We start from the raw sequence: 18,328 nt of genomic DNA on the forward strand, positions 1-18,328 counted from the left end.
CTGGCTGTCCTGGAACTCACTCTGTAGACCAGGCTGGCCTCGAACTCAGAAATCCGCCTGCCTCTGCCTCCCAAGTGCTGGGATTAAAGGCATGAGCCACCAACGCCCAGCCTGATGACTTTTTTTTTAAAAAAAGATTTATTTACTATATTTATGTGAGTATACATAATACAGTATGTGAAAACTGTAGCTGTTCTTAGACACACCAGAAGAGGGAGCCAGATTCTAATTACAGATGGTTGTGAGCCACCATGTGGTTTCTGGGAATTGAACTCAGTGCTCTTAACAACTGAGCCATCTCTCCACTCCTTCTTTTTAGCCTTCAATTGGTGGGGTTTGTTCCTGCATCCCATAGGGATTTATCTAATAGTCACAAGGATGTGTGGTCATTTATAGACACCGATAATGGGTGGCTACTTAGAGAATAAGGTAGCTTAGCAGAATTTGGCTCTGGACCTGCAAAATTCCAATTGTCTATAAACATTGATATGTAATCAGTTAATTTTAGAATGCTTAATGCAGGAGCAGGTTTTTTTTTTTTTTTTTTTAAGATTTATTTATTTATTATATGTAATTACACTGTACTTCCTCGCCAATCTGCAGGCCAAGTAATTTGAGTTATAATATCATTCCACAATCGCACCTAGCGGCTGAGGCAGTTGGGGGAAAGCACTTGTCTGTGCCAATCTGCCTATGTCCAAATGTTTAATTAACATCCCTACACCTCTTTCACCCAAGTATGTTCACCCTTTTCCTTTCCAACGTGATCTCCCCACAGTTTCTCCTGTCTTCTGTCTACCACACTCTTCCCTCTTGCCTCTCTCAGCTGAAGACCTTGCCAGTTTCTTTCTGCAGAAAGCAGATGCTGTGCCGTGCCGTGCCGTAAACAGTAACTATTAAGAACCTATTGGTAGGGTTGCCAGCATTTGCTGTGTGGTAGAAATACACACAGCAGCCAGGTACGGTGGCACATGCATTTAATCCCAGTGCTCTGGAGGCTGAGGCAGGTGGATCTCTGTGAGTTGGAGGGCAGACTGGTCTATAGAGTTCCAGCACAGACAAAGCTACAACAGAGAAATTCTGCCTTGAAAAAAAATATCCAAAAAGAAAGAAAAAAGAAATTCAAACAGCAAAAAACAAAACAAAACAAAACAAAAAACAAACAAACAAAAAAGAAATTCAAACAGCTTGCTAGTTTTAAGCTACCTAAAGAAGTTAAGTCAATTTTCTAATTGTGACTCAGCACACTTTTGAGACAACAGCTTTCTTACCAAGTAAAGTAGCATCGATATAGTGGAAGTGACCAGAATTCTACTTTTGGACCGGACTTTCCAAATGAACTCCAACTGTATTCTCAACATGTGCCTCCAATGTTTACCCAGTGTCTCTGGTCTGTGCAGCTCAGTGGTGGAAAATTCATGCTGAACTCCTGAGTTCGATCCCCAGTCCGGCTCACATTAGTACTAGATGCTGATCTGGGGTTCTCCTCTGGTGAATGGTGGATTTTCCCAGGCTTTGGTGGCTAACTAGTGAGACTGTTTCCAAACATTAAAAGGAAGAAGAGTGGAGAGGAAGGAAGGGAGGGAAGAAGGAAGGAAAGAAGGAAGGGGGAAAGGAAGGAAAGAAGATTCGTAACAGCTCAGCTATGTGGTGTATGCTTTAATCCCAGCACTTGGGAGACAGAGGCCGATCTCTGAGTTGGAGGACAGCCTAGATCCCTGTCTTTCCATGTCTATACAACTTGAAATGGTCCTGTGGTACTTTCCTAAAAATCTTGCTTTAAATATATTCATGTATTGGCAGGGTTTTTGCTATCTAGCCAAGGCTAGGCTTGAACTCTTAACTTTCTGTCTCAGCCCACCTAAGTGCTAAGTACTCCTCCCAGGCACCACCTCAATCACTATGTATGTATGTGTGTGTGTGTGTGTGTGTGTGTGTGTGTGTGTGTGTATGTATGTATGTATGTATGTACGTGTGTATGTATGTGTATGTATGTATGTATGTGTGTGTGTATGTAGTTTCTCATTTTCACTACTGAGTATTTACTTGTTAATTCACTGTGCCTTTATATTTAGTCTGCCTCTAGGATACTAATAGAGAGCCAGAATCTATGTTTTCGTTGAAGCTTTGTGCTGCCTCTTGACGGGGTCAGCGTGCTCTATGAATTAAGAGGGAGATCTGGACCGTCTGTAAGCTGGGAACGCCTCTCAGCATTTTGCCTCTCAGCAGGTGTTTTGATTGAGGTAGTGACTGATTCTGGAGAGAGCAGGGAACAGTTTTACAAATTCAGAACTTAGATTCACGGTTTCAAATTGTTGGTGATTTTTTTGTTTGTTTTTTGTTTTAAATAAATGTCTCTTATTGTTTAAATTCAATATAATTTAGCAAAACGTTACTGGTTTTAAATGAATATAAACACTTTTCAGTGAAAAGCAAACAGGTTATGTAAAGAGAATTTTGTCAGCCTCTTACCAGCAGAGGGGGTATAGCTCAGTGGTAGAGCATTTGACTGCAGATCAAGAGGTCCCCGGTTCAAATCCGGGTGCCCCCTTGGTGAGTGCTCATGTTTTTTCATATGAGAACACTCGGGTACTCAGGAATCAGCATCGAGTAAGGAAAGGAGCTCTCTCTCGGAACACAACGGCAAGTGAACACTTTTTACCTAGTTTGTATCCCGACCCAAAAAGCTAAGGATGAATCCAGAAACAATGTTTATAATACTTGCCCATTTTTAGATATCTTACAGCCAGGTGTTGTAGAACATGCCTGTTAATCTCAGCACTAGGAAGGAGGCAGGAGGATCAGAGTCCAAGAGAGTTTAAGATTAAGCCTTGGCCTATATATCAAAATCGAGGCCAGCCTGGGCTACACGGAAACTCTGTATGGGGTGGGGGGGAACAAAAAAAACAAAAAACAAAAAAACACCACAGTCTAAACATATAAAAACGAGTGTCTTGTCTGAGAAGTTGAGGCCAGAGAATGTACAAGTTCAAGCCAGCGTGTGGGAACAGAGACTCGCTACTCTGGTATTTCTGTGCTTTGCCCCAAGCTCTGCTCTGTCCCCTTCCTTGTTCCGCTCAGCAGAGAACAGTAATGGGAACTGGGAGGGAATGCATGCGAATATTCCCCTGGGGTCCTGGGATGACACAACCAGATTCCATGTTTAAAATATCACAGCCACACCCGGACACAGGCAGCATGCCTCTCTCTGTCTCTTTTCTTTTTTCCTTTTTTTGGGCAAAACCTAGCTGAGGGGCCGCCCTTGCTTCCCTGTTCACACTTAGAGATTTCTTCCAGACCAGATACCCTAAAGCCATACACTCAGCAGCTAGATACCTGTCCCCTGTTGAGGATTTGAAACTTGATAGCGTTGTGGTAACACTCTAGTGATCCTCAAAGAGCGGTCCTTGCGTCCATGAATGATTTACCTGACAAATCCGCCAAAGAGCTAACTGCCAAGGCTTTCCTCGGCATCTACACAATCGGAAACTGGGGATGTTTTAACAAGCCCCCCAGGTCACTCTAGAGCACGCACAAGTGTGAAAAACACTGTATTCATTTATATTACTCGGCTTTGGGGTCTTGTTCATTTGCAGCGAAGGGAGCTGACAAGTGCTCCTCCCGGTTCACGGTCTCGAAGCGCTTTCACTCGGTCCACGTCATCAAGTAACAAGGAAGCGTGAGAATATAGAATATAAAGATCATAGAATGAAACAAAAAAGGAAAAAGAAAGTTTAGGTTGGCTGGGCCATGGTGGCGCACGCCTTTGATTCCAGCACTTGGGAGGCAAAGGCAGTGCGGGTTTCTGAGTTCGAGGCCAGCTTGCTCTACAGTCTGAGTTCCAGGACAGCCAGGGCTATACAGAGAAAACCCTTTCTCGAAAAACCGAAAAAACCCAACCCAGAACAAAACAAAAAAACACCTTAGGTTGGAGAAGGGCTATGTCCACGAGTTTCCCTTTTTTGATCCATCCTTAGCCCTCACCGGACACACACCGTCAACCTGGGTAGTGACCTTTGCTTCCGAACCCAAAGTATGGAACCATCCAATTCAAATTCACAAGCGTACTACGGGCAGAAATCTCCAGGATTCTGGCGCCAGTCAAATGAAGTCGTGAAACTTTTGCTTGGTACAAGGCAAAACGAAGGCTTTTCTGCTTAGATTTAAAATGAGGAGTGGTAAATATCTTTACCTGTTTTAGTAACCTAGGGTCGAATCAAGATCATATTTGTAGTGAAACGCATTTTTATTGCCATTGAAGAGAGGAAAAGACTCTGAGGGGGCACCCGGATTTGAACCAGGGACCTCTTGATCTGCAGTCAAATGCTCTACCACTGAGCTATACCCCCGCACCGCCACGCGGTGTGAAGCAATCTCTTTTCAGTCTTAAGATGCTGTCGCAGCTGCTACACAGGTAGAATAAGGGCAAGAGAAAAGGATGGAAGAGCAAAGGCGGCCAAGCTGAGAGCAGAGGATGCCTGGATCCGAAGAGCCCTTGGGAAAGCTGCAGCGCAGAGGGGCGGGGAGGGTGAACGTCCAGAGGTGCTGAGTCCAAAGGGAAAGGGACAGGTACCGATAAGAGAGAGGATGTGGGCGGGAAGGGAGCTAGCTGGGGGGCGGGGCGGGGCAGGGGTGGTTTCCCCGCAGGTTGATGCTGGGGACCCACGGGTTTAAGGAAAGTCCCCCAGTCTGGAGAATCTCTACTATCCACACCCTCGTCGGGTGCGTGGGGTTGCCCCCTCTCATGGGAAATCGGGCTCTGCCACAGTCGCGTCTGTTTCTCCAGCGCGGGAAGGGCCGTGGCCCGGGCCCGTCCTCGGTCACGGAGCCCAGGGGCACGTGCACCCGGAGAGCTCAGGGGCTCCAGCACCCCTGTCCCGCAGCCCTCCCTGGAACCCGCCCCCACGCAGCCCCACGTCGCCCGGGGAGCGCGCCTGGTCGCGCGCGCCTCTTTCCGCGCCCGAGGCGCGTCCCCGCCCCAGCCAGTGCAGCCCCTCCTCCCCACTGTGTTTATTAGGGGAAGGAGGGCGGAGGCGGAGGCCAGTTCCCCAGTTCCAGTCGCCGTCGCCTGCACAGTTGCAGCCGCCGCCTCCCACCAGCTCGCCCAAGGCAAAGGGAACGCGCACAAGCTCGGGCGTCCCCGCCCCAGTCTTTTCCCGGAACCATGAACCCTAACTGTGCCCGGTGCGGCAAGATCGTGTACCCCACGGAGAAGGTGAACTGTCTGGATAAGGTGAGCTCGGGTACCGGGCGCCGCGAGCTAGCCAGTGCTAGAGCAGCTCTCGATCGGGGAAGGAAAGAGGGGCTGGGTCTTTGCGGGCTCTTCCCTGAGCTCCCCAGAGGAGGGAAGGAAGGCGGGAGGTGACTTGGGGTGTGGGGACAGACCCCAGTCTGGAACCTGGGAGGTCCAGGGCGAGGTGGTGAGCAGCCACCGCTGGAGAAGGGTGGCTTCTGTGCATCGGGGTTAGGAGGGCTGGAAGGAAGGGCGGGAGAGCACCAGGGAACCGGGTTCCCCCGGGTGTGTGCAGGAGGTTAGAGGTGCAGTCCCGCCCCCCGGGCCGGGACTGAGAGAGGAGACGGCCGCTCCCTTTCCCCGCGGCGGCCAGCGCCAAGTAGGCGGAAGCGCGGGGCGCTGGGGGAGGGGGCGGCGGGGGCGGGGCGGAGGCTGGGGCCAGCGCTACCCGCCCGGCATGGGCTTCTGAAGGTAGCCTGGCTTCCTGGCTTGGAAGCTGCGTCGGCTCCTTCGTCCAGCGAGTGTCAATTGTGGTGAAAGGGATTTAGGGGCAGCGCCGGAATCTCACTGCGAGACTCCCTCTTTTGAACGACCTGCTGGTCCCCTCCTTGCTGTTTTTTTGTGGTTGGGGAACCCGCAGACCTGCTTCATAGCTTTCCCAACCCCCAATTCAAATTGCAAGCCACTCCGGGTGCTCGGCTGCCCAGTCGGAGCTGGGCGGGGTGGGGAGTGGGGAGGACGCTTCTTGGAGATCTGAAATTGTGCTCAGCCTGGAGACCGGCTTAGAGAACAAAGAGCTAACTTTTCAGAGCTGTTTTCTTCGATGGAGGGTGGGATTGGCCGAGTTCTGGGGAGGCAGAGGAAAAGGAGTTTTTTAAGAGGAGGGAGGGTAGCCTTCTGGAAGTCGGCTGGCCCCTAGGGGCTCTTACGCATCCCCCGGCCCAGGCTGAACCAAATCATCTGTTTGCCATTACACTTTTGCAAGGGGGACTGAGGAGTACATCTGGGTGTTTCCGGTACAGTTTGAGGTGGGACCCTCCTGCCTTGCTCTGAACCCCCTAAAGTCTAAGGCAACCCGTCTCTGTGCCTCCCTCTGCAGGGAAGCCTTTTGGCTCCTCATAGATACGTTGTACCTGGCTCTCTAAACTGGATCTGAGTTTATCTACTCCCACCTTTATGGGTTGAACTGGACAGAAGCAGGCGGCGATCTAGTTTTGTTGGAATGAATACTTTCTTGGATACTTTATCTCTCCGGGCTAGGGTTAGTTCCTTCTTAGGAACCTTTGGACATTCCGCCTCCCACCCCCCACCCCCCCGCACACCCGCCCGGTCCCCGTCAGGAGGTAGGGACTTGTAGTTTTGAAACATTTAAACTTTTTCTCGAGGAAAGAGATGTGGGACTTGGCTGGGTACCAGGATAGGAGGAGCTTAAGGGAAGGTGATGGCCTGCCCAGTTACTTGTACCGGCCTCTGGACTTGTGCTTGGCACTCCTAGATGAAGACACCCCACTCCACCTCCCCCAAAAGAAACCCTGTCCTTACATGAGGGTCTTTGTCGTCCTTAGGATCAGATATTTTGAGCCCTGCATTTGCAGCACCCTGGGCCAGCAAGTGGGCTCCCCTTTTGGTCCCCAGTAATGAATGGGGAGAGGCAATGAGTGATGGAAGGGTTTGCTGCCTTGGGGGTTGGGAGACTTGGTCTTAGTCCCACGTCTATGCCCATCAACTTTATGAATGGTTCTGGGCCTCAGTATTCCCTGTCTGTCCCCATATGGGTATGGATGATGTCATTGCCTTAGAGGTGGACAGTGCAGGGAGTGTGGTCAAGGCTGGCCATTCCTCTCTTTTCTGTCCCGCATCCAACCACTCCCCTTGTAAAGACCTTGAGTGCTGCGTGTCACAGGGAAGGGGGTGGGGATTTTATGTGATAACTTGTCCTTGCTAAAAGAGGATATTCAGGTCGGGGTTGCCCTGGAAAGAGGGGGTGGGTGATTTCTTCCTGGTTTTAGAACTCCCCCTAGCGGAAGTGGCCCTGGAGAGCCATCTGCCTTCCATACCCCTCCCCCACCCAGACTGGAAAATCCAGGTATTCTGTCTCTTCCGTCCGTGGGCCTGCAGGCAGTAGGAAGCTAGAACTGGAACCCTGGAGAATGCTGGGCAGAGACCTGGGTGCGGGCAAAGTTCAATCCCATAGGCCTGGTTGCTACCCAACTTTCCAAGGTTTCTCTACAGTCAGGGAGAATCAACTTAGACTGGCTTGATTTACCGCGGTCCCCGATGGCATGCAGCCTATCGAGGCTGGAGCGGAAGCTGTTCTTAGTGCTCAGCCTTTTCTCCTGCCTGAGCCTTATCTCTCAAAGGCATAAGTGGGTAAACCTTGTCACCAATGAAGGCCAGTCTGTCCCCAACCCATAGAACCAGTGTGCTCTGCCTGCTGGATAAATATGCAGTGCTGATGAGGGTGTTTGAGGAAGGGGGTTGAGGTTTGTTTCCCTAGAGGGTTTCTGGGATTAGAGTAGGAAAGAGAAACAGGGTGACCTCATTCACTTAACAAACGTTTATTGAACACTTACTTTGTATCCAGTGACCTACACTGTTGAGAATCTTGCCACATGTTTCTCTTTCTCCCCTCAGCTTCTAAAACCAGGTGGGGACGAAAAGGAAGGCTAGGGACTTGGTCACTGACTTGCTTTGGAATGTCCAGTTACAGGGGACCTCCTGCCCTGAATGGCTCTGAATGTACAAAGTCTATGTAGCTGAGAATAACATTTTTTTGTTTTTGTTTTTGTTGTTGTTTGTTTTATTTTACGTGTATGGATGTTTGCCTACATGTGTGTCTGTGCACCATGTGTGTGCCTGGTATCTGAGAAGGCCAGAAGAAGTGTTGCATCGCCTGGGACTGACTGGAGTTACAAAATCCTGAGAAGCCACCATGTGGGTTCTGGGAATGGAACCAGGATCCTTTGGAAGAGAAGCTTTTTCTCTTAACCACTGAGCTCTCAGCTCCAGTGCTCCCCACCCCACCCCCATCTCCTGCATCCCCCCCCCAACTCCAGGCCTCCGGTTTTTGTAGTTAAAAGTTTAGAATACCCTGCAATCACTTTAAGACCGGGCCATTCGTATTCAGGTACTACTTACTTCAGTGTACAGAGCTGACCAGCCTCAGAGTCCAGAAGGGTTAGCTCCAGTAATCTGAGCCCTATAAGCCAGGGTGTCCAGTCTTTTGACATTGGGACATGACATTGTCATCTACAAAGTTCTCTATAGAGAATATACAACCACATTGCACAAATTGCAAAAAAAAAATTTTTTTTTTCTTAAAATATTTTAAGTAAGTTATAATACTGTAATATTAGGCTACTTTCTGGCCGCACCCAGTCCCTGACTTTGTTTTGGAATATGCCTCCCTAGAACCGGAGGATGATGGATGGGATGTCCCCCTCCTTTTAGCCAAATTTTATCTTTCTTTTTTTAAAATCCTCCTACTACCTCAGCTTCCTAAGTGCTGGGATTATAGTCATATGTCACTATGACTTACAAAGTGGTTTTTTTTTGTTTTTTTTTTTTTCGACAGCGTCTTGTATAGCCCAGGTTATTTTTGAATTCCCGATCCTCTCTTACTTCCGCTTCCCAAGTGCTGGGATGACAGATGAGTTCTGCCGCCACATCCAGTTCTGCTTTGGCTTCGGATTAAACCCAGGGTTTTGTCCTTGACTGTTAGGCAAAGCCCTTTACTCACTAAACTACTGTCCTAGCTTCCAAAATTCTGGCTGTTTAGGTCTTCTGGAATATTTGCAAAAAATTATATTTTTAAAAAAATTTATATTGTCTTTTCCAAAAGTGGATCCTACTCAAGCAGGATGGTGGTATATATCTTTAATCCCAGCATTTGGGAGGCAGAGGCAGGAGGATCTCTGAGTTGGAGGCCAGTAGCTGAGGCTACATTTATAGTGTATTTCTAGGCCAGCCAGAGCTACACAACGAAACCCGTTGTGTGTGTGGTGCTGTGTCCCACCCTTCCTCATCCTGTCTGGAGGAATGTGTTGGGCCTGGGATGCTGCAGCCTGGCGCTCTGGGAGCCTCAGGTTATTAGAAAGGAATTGTGGCGGTGTGTGTGATGCCTGGCCTTTCTAAGCTGGAGGCCCTGAGTTAAGTTGATCACCCGGTCAGGGGGGTGCTGGTGTTGACCTTAAAGGACAAACAAACCCTGACCCTAGGCTAGAGGAAGGGAGGTGTCCCATACTCTAGCCCTGAGTCACTGCCACCCTAGGGAGCAGATGACAGGCTGAAGGTACAGAGACCTGAATGAAGTTCCTCTCCTTAGAGTGATGGAGTGACAGAGTGTGACTCGAGTGAGCTGGATCCTTGAGGGGCTTCTGTCCCCACTGGCTTGTTTGTCTTTCTGCAGTATCTGTTTTCTGGAATGCATTTCAGGCAGGTGAAGGAAAGAAGGAAGGAAGGAAGGAAGGAAGGAAGGAAGGAAGGAAGGAAGGAAGGAAGGAAGGGAGGGAGGGTGGGTGGTTGTCCTCTGGTACTTGGGGTCTGACTGAGCGGCCTGACAGACCTGTGACTAGGGAATTTAAGCTGCATGTCCCCAGGGGTGGGTTGCTTCCTCAGTCACAAGTCCTAGGAGTGTGTCCCTGTGCCCTTGTAAGCGGGTCCACTCTTGATGTGAACCAAGGCTCCTAGAGTCAGGGGAAGAAAGGCAGACAGACCCTCTTGGGATAATACTGTTTTCTCTCCTTAGCAGCATCCTTCCCTGATAGAGACAGGATGAAGTTTCTCTTATCCTGGAGTTGGTTCACAGGCACTACTGAATGAATGCCCATTTCCTGTCCCCCTGAATGAGTGGCTTCCCTGGGGAGGTAACAGTTGTGACCCCTTGACACAGAACCAACCCAGCAGACCCTCAACCAATTCTGGTTTCCATTCTGCCCTTGATGGATAACCATCCTCCCTGGTCCCAGACTGATGTGTCACATTGAGAACACTGGGTCCCTAAGGATCCCTGGGAGTAAACTGCTAACAGGAGCAAACTCGGGGTCAGCCTCAAGAGTGGTATGTTGAGGTGCTGCTGGTCTTCCCTCTTTCTCCACGTGACTTAGCTGGAGGGTGAGGGCCTGGCCATCTGCTCAAGATCTCTTTCCTGATCCAGAGTCAATCAATCGGGAGGTGGCCTTGGCGGTCCCTAGGCCTGGGACAGTGCATTCCTGCCAATGTGTGCGTGAAAGTGGGTCATGGTCTGGATTCTGCAGAATGTTTTTCCTGGCGGGCCCCTGCGGGGGTGGGGGAGGCAGGGGCCCAGGCAGGGGCGTGCAGGCAGAGGCCGCAGACTGGCTGGTGACAGAGTTAGGGCAATCTGCCAATGCCTCCCAGTCAGGGGAATCTATGGGGAAAGGACCACCCTGTTTTCTTCTGGGGGTTTATATGTTGGGGTTATGTGCCATTCCCAAACAGTAAGGATTCCGGAAGTTGGTGGGGGTGGGGGCAATGGCTCTAGGATGGGTCCAGGTGGGGGTGGGGTCAAGCTCAGACCAGCCAACCCTTCCAGACTTACAGCTGGCTTTCTTCCCAAAGAGTGGTTTCCTCTATCGCCTTGTTAATATTCCCTACTAGATTTTTTTTGTTTTTTTTTCTTTTGGGTCTCCTTGATAGGAAAAATGTCCCATTAGAGGGCAATCGCCTCCAGAAATAGCCCCGATGTCCGGTTTGGGGTCCCAGTGTCTGAGCCTCCTTTCTTCTGGCCCCTCCTCCAAGTGTGTCTGAAGCTCTCTTAGTTTGGAAAACATGTTTTAAAAATCACCACTTCGGGGGAGTTCTTGGACAGATGGATGAGGATCAATCTTACTGCTTGCTCAGTCAGGCACTTTCTGAGGTCTTCCCCGGGTCTCTCTCTGGCCTCTGGCTACCTCCTTTGGGGGTCAGGAGTGTCTCCGTTGACTGCTGAGAAACAGGCAGAGAGACACCCTGTCAGCCTAGATTTTTGGAATGGAGTTAGCTCACATGGTTTCTCCGTCCCTCCGTCAACCCCCCCCCCCACACCTCCGATTAACCTTGATGGCTCAGTTTTAGAACCCTAAGTTTACCGGATTCACCCCTCAGTCCCATATAGACATGTTGGAGCTCAAGCTGGGCTCTGTGCCACCTCCAGCGTCCAGCATCTGCATGGAGGTGCCAGGTGCTTTGCCAGGGGCAGAGGATTTCTCATGAATCTTTAACAGTCCGGTAGGAGAGACAGTATCCTCTGCAGTCCAGAGACAGGAAGTAGAATCAGACTCCCAGGCGTGGTGCGGACAGACTGAGGCCAAGGTCATCTAGCTCTCTGGGTGGGGTTGTCATATAGACACACCTGTGGCTTAGCTGCTGGGCTTTGAAGCCGAGCTCTCCTGACTTCACCGGTATCTCCCACCCTTATCCTGCTGTGGGTGGGAGAGACGGGTCCAGACCGGATATGGGTGTGGCTGGGGCACACTCCAGTTCTAATCTCAGGTCTCTTGAGAAGTGGGAGCCAACTGAGCTAGAGCATCATGTATGGGAGCTGAGAGACTCAGAGGCATTTAGAGGGGGCGTTAGATGTACCCTGGCCTGGGCCTGTGTACCAGGGGCGAGGCTATCCTCTGCAGGCTTAGTGGCAGAAGGACCAGCTCTTTCCATGTGCTGCTTAGCAACAGAGTGCCGCTTTGCATAAGCGATGAGGCTCCTCCAGTTCTGGGCTGGAGTGGTCTGTGGAGTTGGAACTGACCTTTCTGGGGGCTGCTACCTCCTAAGTGACTTCTCCCCTTTATGCTCAGATCAGACCCCCCTCCTGACAGCTAAATAACAGTCTGGTGGGGGATGGGGAGGGTCGTGTCGGTTATTGGCTGTCAGAGCTTGTGACCCGAAGTGGCCCTGTTCACCAGGTGTTCTTACAGCCTTGGCGTGGGACCTGGGTGGAGAACTTGGGTACCCATCCCTAGGGAAGCTCTGTTGTCTAATCGTTGTCTTCCTTCTGTCTCCACCCAGTACTGGCATAAAGCATGCTTTCACTGCGAGACCTGCAAGATGACGCTGAACATGAAGAACTACAAGGGTTATGAGAAGAAGCCTTACTGCAATGCGTGAGTCTCGGGGACACAGCAGTGTTGGGGGGTACCCAGCTTCCCTCCCTAGTTCTTCCCCCTTCTGATAGCCCAAGGTGATGTGGGTGTGTGTGCACACCCTGCTTGATAGATTGTGACCACATTGTCCCATTGTAGCAGAGGACTCTCACTGTCCCCATTTTACAGATGAGAGACCAGGGTTGGAAAGGGAGGGGGCTTTCTCAGTATCACACGACAAGGCCAATGTGAGGCTGGTTCCTGGACAGCCTATGGATGGTGAAGCCAGTCTGCTGGGTTCACTGCACAGTTGTGCAAAGGACCCAGTGGGGATTAAGACCACTCTGTGTCTGCTGCAAAGGCTCCATCCAGGCTTGGACTCTCCCCTTGGCTTCTTTTCATTTGGTGACTCTTTGACATTGTCCTTTCTAGAAGGTTCTAGACACCTCTTGATTCATTCTCTCTCTCTCTCTCTCTCTCTCTCTCTCTCTCTCTTCCTTTCTTTTTTTTGAGATGCAAAACATTTATTTATTTTAGGTGTATGAATATTTTATGTACGTGTGTGTATGGGTACCACTTGTGTGCCTGGTATCCATGGAGACCGGAAGAGGGCATCAGATCCCTTGTCATTGGAGTTATAGGTGGTTGTGAGCCTAGATGTAGGTGCTGCAAACTTAACCCACGTCCTCTGCAAAAAGTAGCCAGTGCTCTTAACCCCTCCGCCAGCTCCTTTTCTGCCTGGAAAGGGAGACTACAGACACCGTGGCCATTATCCTGAGAGCTGCTAGCTTAGGTTCTGTTCAGGCCAGCTGACACCCTCCAGGAGAGGAGTCTCCTACAGTTTCAGAGAGAGAGAGCTGAGACTCCACTTCCAAGGGGACTCATTCATTAGTAGCAAGAACAACCTCTGCACGAATGCCAGGGTTCTGGGCTTATGGGCCCTGCTTCACCATGACCAGCTGGTCTCCCAACTTAATTCTACTTAGCCAAAGTTTACCAGAAAGGGAAACTGGAGACTCAGCTCATTGAGGGCCGCCTATCATGGCCCATCTCCTGGGGGGTTTGAACATTTACCAGACACTTGCTGCCTGCCCTCTGATTTATACCAACTTCTCTCAGGTGCTGGGAACCTGATTTCTGATAACATCCCAAGCTTGAGAGGCAGCATAACTATGGTTCCTTCTGAAGGACCTGTCTCAGGCAGTTTGGAGTAGAGGAAGGGCCACAGCTTTTTTTTTGATCCCTTAGTTCTGATTTCCATGGCTTCTCTGCCTCCCCCACCCCAACTCCCAGCCAGTCCAGCCCCAAGGGAAATGGGACATTCTTTGAATTCTTAAGGGCTCACACAAACCCTGATTCTCTGCCACTTCCTCCCCCCCCCATCCCCCTTTGGAGAGTGGGGTGAGGTTCAGAGGGGAAAAAAAAAGCCCAGGGCATTTAACCCTCTGGGTGCTGAACTGCTTCAGGCTGCTCTGCCAGCCTCCTTTGGGCATCTTTAGGCTGGGCCTCCATTTCCTGGCAGAAGTCCGCATGAGTGTCTCTCTTTGCTCTCTTCTTCTCCAGTCAGCTTATCATCCTGTGAGCATCGGAAGTTGGAGAGAGAATGCTTGCTGTCAGAATTGCTGGAGTTCTAGCTTAGTCTTCTTGGGGAGACCTGCAGCAGTTAGGGGGGTGTCTGGGCGAAGCAGGAGATGAGGTCTTCCCTTCTTGGAGAGTCAACAGCTCTCTCCCCCCCTTCCTGACATTCAGCTAGGGGAGTGGGTTGGCCTCTCCCTTTGCCTCTCCTGTCATTTTTATAGACCCTGATTTCAGCCCTATCCAGGTGACCTTTTGACCTTTGACCCAGTGTTTGTTGGGAAGGATGTGCATTGGTGTATGTGCATGTGTGTGTGTGTGTGTGTGTGTGTGTGTGCTGTGCTTCATTCCAGCTGCAGCAGCCTCTTGGCCACCGCTGATGCTCCCTGATGGCTTTGTCCTTGGCGCTGTCTGCTGGACTCCTCATCTAAAGTCAAATGCAGATGTGTGGCCTCTGCACCTGCCTGAACTTGGGTTTCCCCTGCCTTAGACCAGAATTCCCGCTCTGTGCCAGTGCCAGGCCCTGTGGCAAACTTCATTCCCTCCTGTTTCCAGCTGGTCTCTGGCACTAGTTTTCAGTGGCATTAGGGTTCCTGAATCTTGGGGCTTCTGGGGAATAGCTCCCCCTGCACCCCAGACCCCTTCTAACCCAGCTGTGCTCCCCTCCCCTGGGCTAAGCCTGACTTGGGCGGGATATACAGAGCCAGGTGACATCTCCTGGCATTTTGCCAGGGCTCTAAGGCCACCCACAGAGTGTGACTCTGGTGTGCTGGGAGCTTCTGTGTGCTGCCTGTTTCTGGCCGGTGTCTGAGCCTGAGGGCAGCCAGGCTCTTGTGGAGGAAAAGGAATGAGAGCCCCCTGTCCTCCGTCTTTCTAGAATTCTAGACAGTGACCAGTGAAGGGCTTCTGTCTGTTTCCCTCCCTGCACCCCCCTCCCTGCACCCGACATGTGTGAGGAGGAGTCAGGGGCGTGAACACTGGCTAGGGCTCTCAGCCAGCCCACCTGGTGGTGTGAAGCACGGGCATGCAGTTACATAGTTCTGGAGTGGCCTCATTCATCCTCACCTGGGGACCTACTAGGCTCCCGCTGAGCTTCCTGCAGATTCCTTCTGGTAGACTCTCTACCGTGAAGCAGCGGCCACTCACACTTACCTGCACAGTAGCCCAAGGACCCCCACCCGTCCACCCCCTCACCTCTTTTTTCAAGGCAACTTTCAGGTGGGTGGGGTGGGCCTGACCTGTTGGCTAGAGAAATATTTATACCCTGAGTTATTTGTTGTGTAAATTGGATCATCGGGCGCCCTGGTTCCTGCAAACCTGTTTCCCTGGGACCAAGCCAATAGTCACTGAGGGTGGTGCTCCTCGGGGCTGGGTTTGGGATGGAGGTGGGAACAAAGTGCCAGTGGGGACCTGCAGACGAGAGGCCCACTATGGGCTAGAGGAAACTCTCTGGGGAAGGAAGAGGGGCCTCAGTGTGACCTTTCTCCTCAGACTGACAAAAGACATCTGAGTTCCTGATTCAGTTTTCCTGAGCTGTGGGGTAAGGAAGGGGCTGAGTTGGGAAGTGTGAAGACATTCTTTCTGCTGGGGACTGAATCTACCCATTTCCAGAGCCTTTACTGAGAGTAGTCAATGTGTCAGTACATTCATTCCAGTGTACTAATCCCAGTTGCACTTTCTTTGGCTTTGGTTTGAGAAACAGTGTCAGGTAGTTACGTCTGATCTTAAGCTATGTAGCCAAGAATGATGTTGAACTTACATAGTTTTTTTTTTTTAATTGTGTATGTGTGACGGGGGGGGGGGAGAGGGAGAGGTCGGTGTGTGAGGTGTGAGTCCAGGCAGTCACAAGCCAAGGCGTGCATGCAATACAGGTCAAGTCAGGAGTTGGTTCTCTCTTCTCCATTGTAGGTTTGGAAGTTCTCAGGCTTGAGTCATCTTGCTCCCTTGCCTGACCTTGAACTTCCGCTCCTCCTACCTCCACCCAGGGATGACATGACAGGTGTGTGCCATGTGGTTAAGCGGGGCAGGAGGTCTTGGGCTTGGTGCATGCTAGCTAGGATGAACCTTCTACCGGCCGAGCTACCTCTAGGCACAGATGGGCCTTGCTTTGTATGTAGATCTGGTTGGCCTTGCCACGGTCCTGGGTGGAGCATTTGTGGCATCTGAGGCTTGTCTACCTCTCCCAAGTTCTCTTCCTCTTACAGGGGGAATTTGAATCAATTATCTCAGGGAAGCTGGAAGCAACGCAGCGGTGAGGGCGTGTTATATTCCGGGTGAAGGAGGCAGCCCGAATGTCAAAGCCAGCCATCAAACACCTCCTGTCTCGCTCACCCCGCAGTAGCTCCACACTTAGACATGTCGGGGCTTCAAGGAATTTGGGGGATCACTTCCTTCTCACACCTGGGTCCTATTTACTGATAAGAAAATTGAGACCCAATATTTCCATGCCTTATTTAAGCTTGGCAGAATCTTTTGAAATATCACCAACAGAGAGAAAGTGTGGACATTGTTTAAAGTTGTTAGCAAATGAAAAAAAAAAAAAAAAGAAGAAGAAGAAGAAGAAGAAAGAAAAGGCTGTGGTTTTTCATTTGTCTGCAAAGCCAAGGGGCTGGTAAGTTCTTCCTCCGGTCTACACTTAATCTTTTGGACTGCTCATTTTCGCCCATCTGGTCAAACAATGCCTCCTTGTGTTTTCTTATCCCTGCCACATTAGGCCTGAAGGCCTGGAGCTGGACTTGTAAGAATCAAGGCTAACACACGGAGCCTGCCCTCTCTTGCCAGCCTGTGGGCAGTGTTCCTAGCAGGGGATTGGGGATCCACAGCTCTAACCAGAGCCAGGATGTTAGGGTTTTTTTTTCTTTTCCCCCTTCCTTTTGGCCAAACCAACAGTTTCTTATTTTTGGCTGATGTATTTTTATTCCTCTTTGAACACAAAGCTGTGGTGTTTTTTTTTTTTTTTTAAGTGGTCCCAGCCTGGAAGGGGTAATGTTCCCTGCAAAAATGAGCAGCTGCATGTTCAGGATCTGTGAGCCTGGCCTTGTTCTGCCCGGGATACAGCTCCTATGCACACTGTCCCTGTCCCGCACACTCCCTGTCAAGCAATTCATAAAAGTCTTCCTGCCTTAAAACAGCACAGCACAGACCCTCGGGGTTAGCTTATCTCCTGGGATGGAGGCTGCTTCTCTTGATCCCTTATGCCATTGTCCTCTCAAGGGTTTCAGAGGTCGGGCTGGGCTTCAGGGATGAAGGGCTTTGGCAGTTGCTCTGCCAGTTATACCTTCTTCGTCGGAGCTGGAGCCGGGCCAGAGCCCATCTGCCCCAACAGGTCTGCATGTCCTCATCTGGCCCGGCAGCTGTCCTTGAATCCAAGCCTCAGGTTCCCTATATGCAAAATGGGCACTCTGGATTAAAGCTGACTTTTCTAGCCTAGAGCCTGTGGGGTGTTTGGGGAGAGGTGGTATTCCTGATAGCCTATAGAGGAGCTGAACAGTGAGCCAGCCTGTGGGTTTTCCCCAGCCGCTGCCCTGCTCCCCACCTACCTTCTGGCTACCACAGGCTCTTCCTGCTTTTACCTTCCAGATGCCAGGTCCTTGTCCCTCCCTCTCCACTCAGCTTTCTGCTCTATTGGCCTGTGTTCTCCCCCCCGCCCCCCACCCCCGCTATCATTGGCAAAGACAGGTCTATGACAAGGCCCCTATCGAAGGCATCATACTCTTTGGGAATGATTAATAAGAGGCTAGCCCAGGAAGGGACAAAGAGCGGCTGTTCTCTGTGGACTCCGCTCTATCTCTGCCTCTTCCTTACGCTGTCGCCTCATTTTGTTTCTGTGGGGGCCTGAAGGTCTGGCTGGGGTGGAGGTTAGGTGAGTGGACTTGTGGTCTAAACTGTTTCCAAAGCGACACTGATGTGTCCACATTGCGCCCCCCCCTCGCCCCAGCCCCCTAAATCCGAAGGTGAAGGCATGGCTTCATCCTGGGGTCTAAGAGGGGCAGAGGAAGGTCAAATGCTGAGCCATCAGTTTCTGCAGGATCACCTGGAGTTCTCCTCAAAGACCACCCTGTTGGGGGCGGGGAGCGGCACCAATAGATACTCTGGTATCCTTCCTTCTAGCGACAAATCTGAGCAGAGCTGTCTGCAAGAAACCAGCCCAGGCCCCTTGGGCATCTCCTCGGTGGAGGATACTCCTATAGTCTGTCTTCCCCTGCCCCCACACCCCATAGACCTCTCCCTCCTTCCTCTCTCCCTGTCTCTGCTCTCCTGCCTGGAGCTGAGAATGAGGTTGCCATGGGAACCTGAAACACAGAAGCTAGCAGGAGAAGGGAAAGGCAGGGTTGTCTCACCCAGGGTTGGGGGCTGTGTGTGTGTGTGTGTGTGTGTGTGTGTGTGTGTGTGTGTGGAGCGGGGACTGAGCTGACCCATCAGAAGGAATGTAGTCCTTGTGGTG

The 18,328-nt window shown here is 50.9% G+C and overlaps 1 protein-coding gene and 2 non-coding genes across 3 annotated transcripts in view; 2 read left to right on the plus strand and 1 right to left on the minus strand.

The window, feature by feature from the left end:
• The first annotated feature begins 2,479 nt into the window (after positions 1 to 2,479).
• Trnac-gca lies at positions 2,480 to 2,551 on the plus strand. The gene has a single exon. It is a non-coding gene; the product is annotated as a tRNA-Cys (tRNA).
• A 1,726-nt stretch (positions 2,552 to 4,277) lies between these two features.
• On the minus strand, positions 4,278 to 4,349 carry Trnac-gca. The gene has a single exon. It is a non-coding gene; the product is annotated as a tRNA-Cys (tRNA).
• Positions 4,350 to 5,004: 655 nt separating this feature from the next.
• Lasp1 (LIM and SH3 protein 1) overlaps positions 5,005 to 18,328 on the plus strand; it is a 39,636-nt gene continuing 26,312 nt past the window's right edge. Inside the window, exons 1-2 of the mRNA XM_021212670.2 lie at positions 5,005 to 5,233; positions 12,236 to 12,330. Of these exons, the coding sequence (XP_021068329.1) occupies positions 5,165 to 5,233; positions 12,236 to 12,330 (164 nt within the window). The 5' untranslated portion in view covers positions 5,005 to 5,164. The remainder of the gene's footprint in view (positions 5,234 to 12,235; positions 12,331 to 18,328) is intronic.

Source organism: Mus pahari, chromosome 14 (genome assembly GCF_900095145.1).
Source record: "Mus pahari chromosome 14, PAHARI_EIJ_v1.1, whole genome shotgun sequence".
Lineage (NCBI taxonomy): Eukaryota > Metazoa > Chordata > Mammalia > Rodentia > Muridae > Mus > Mus pahari.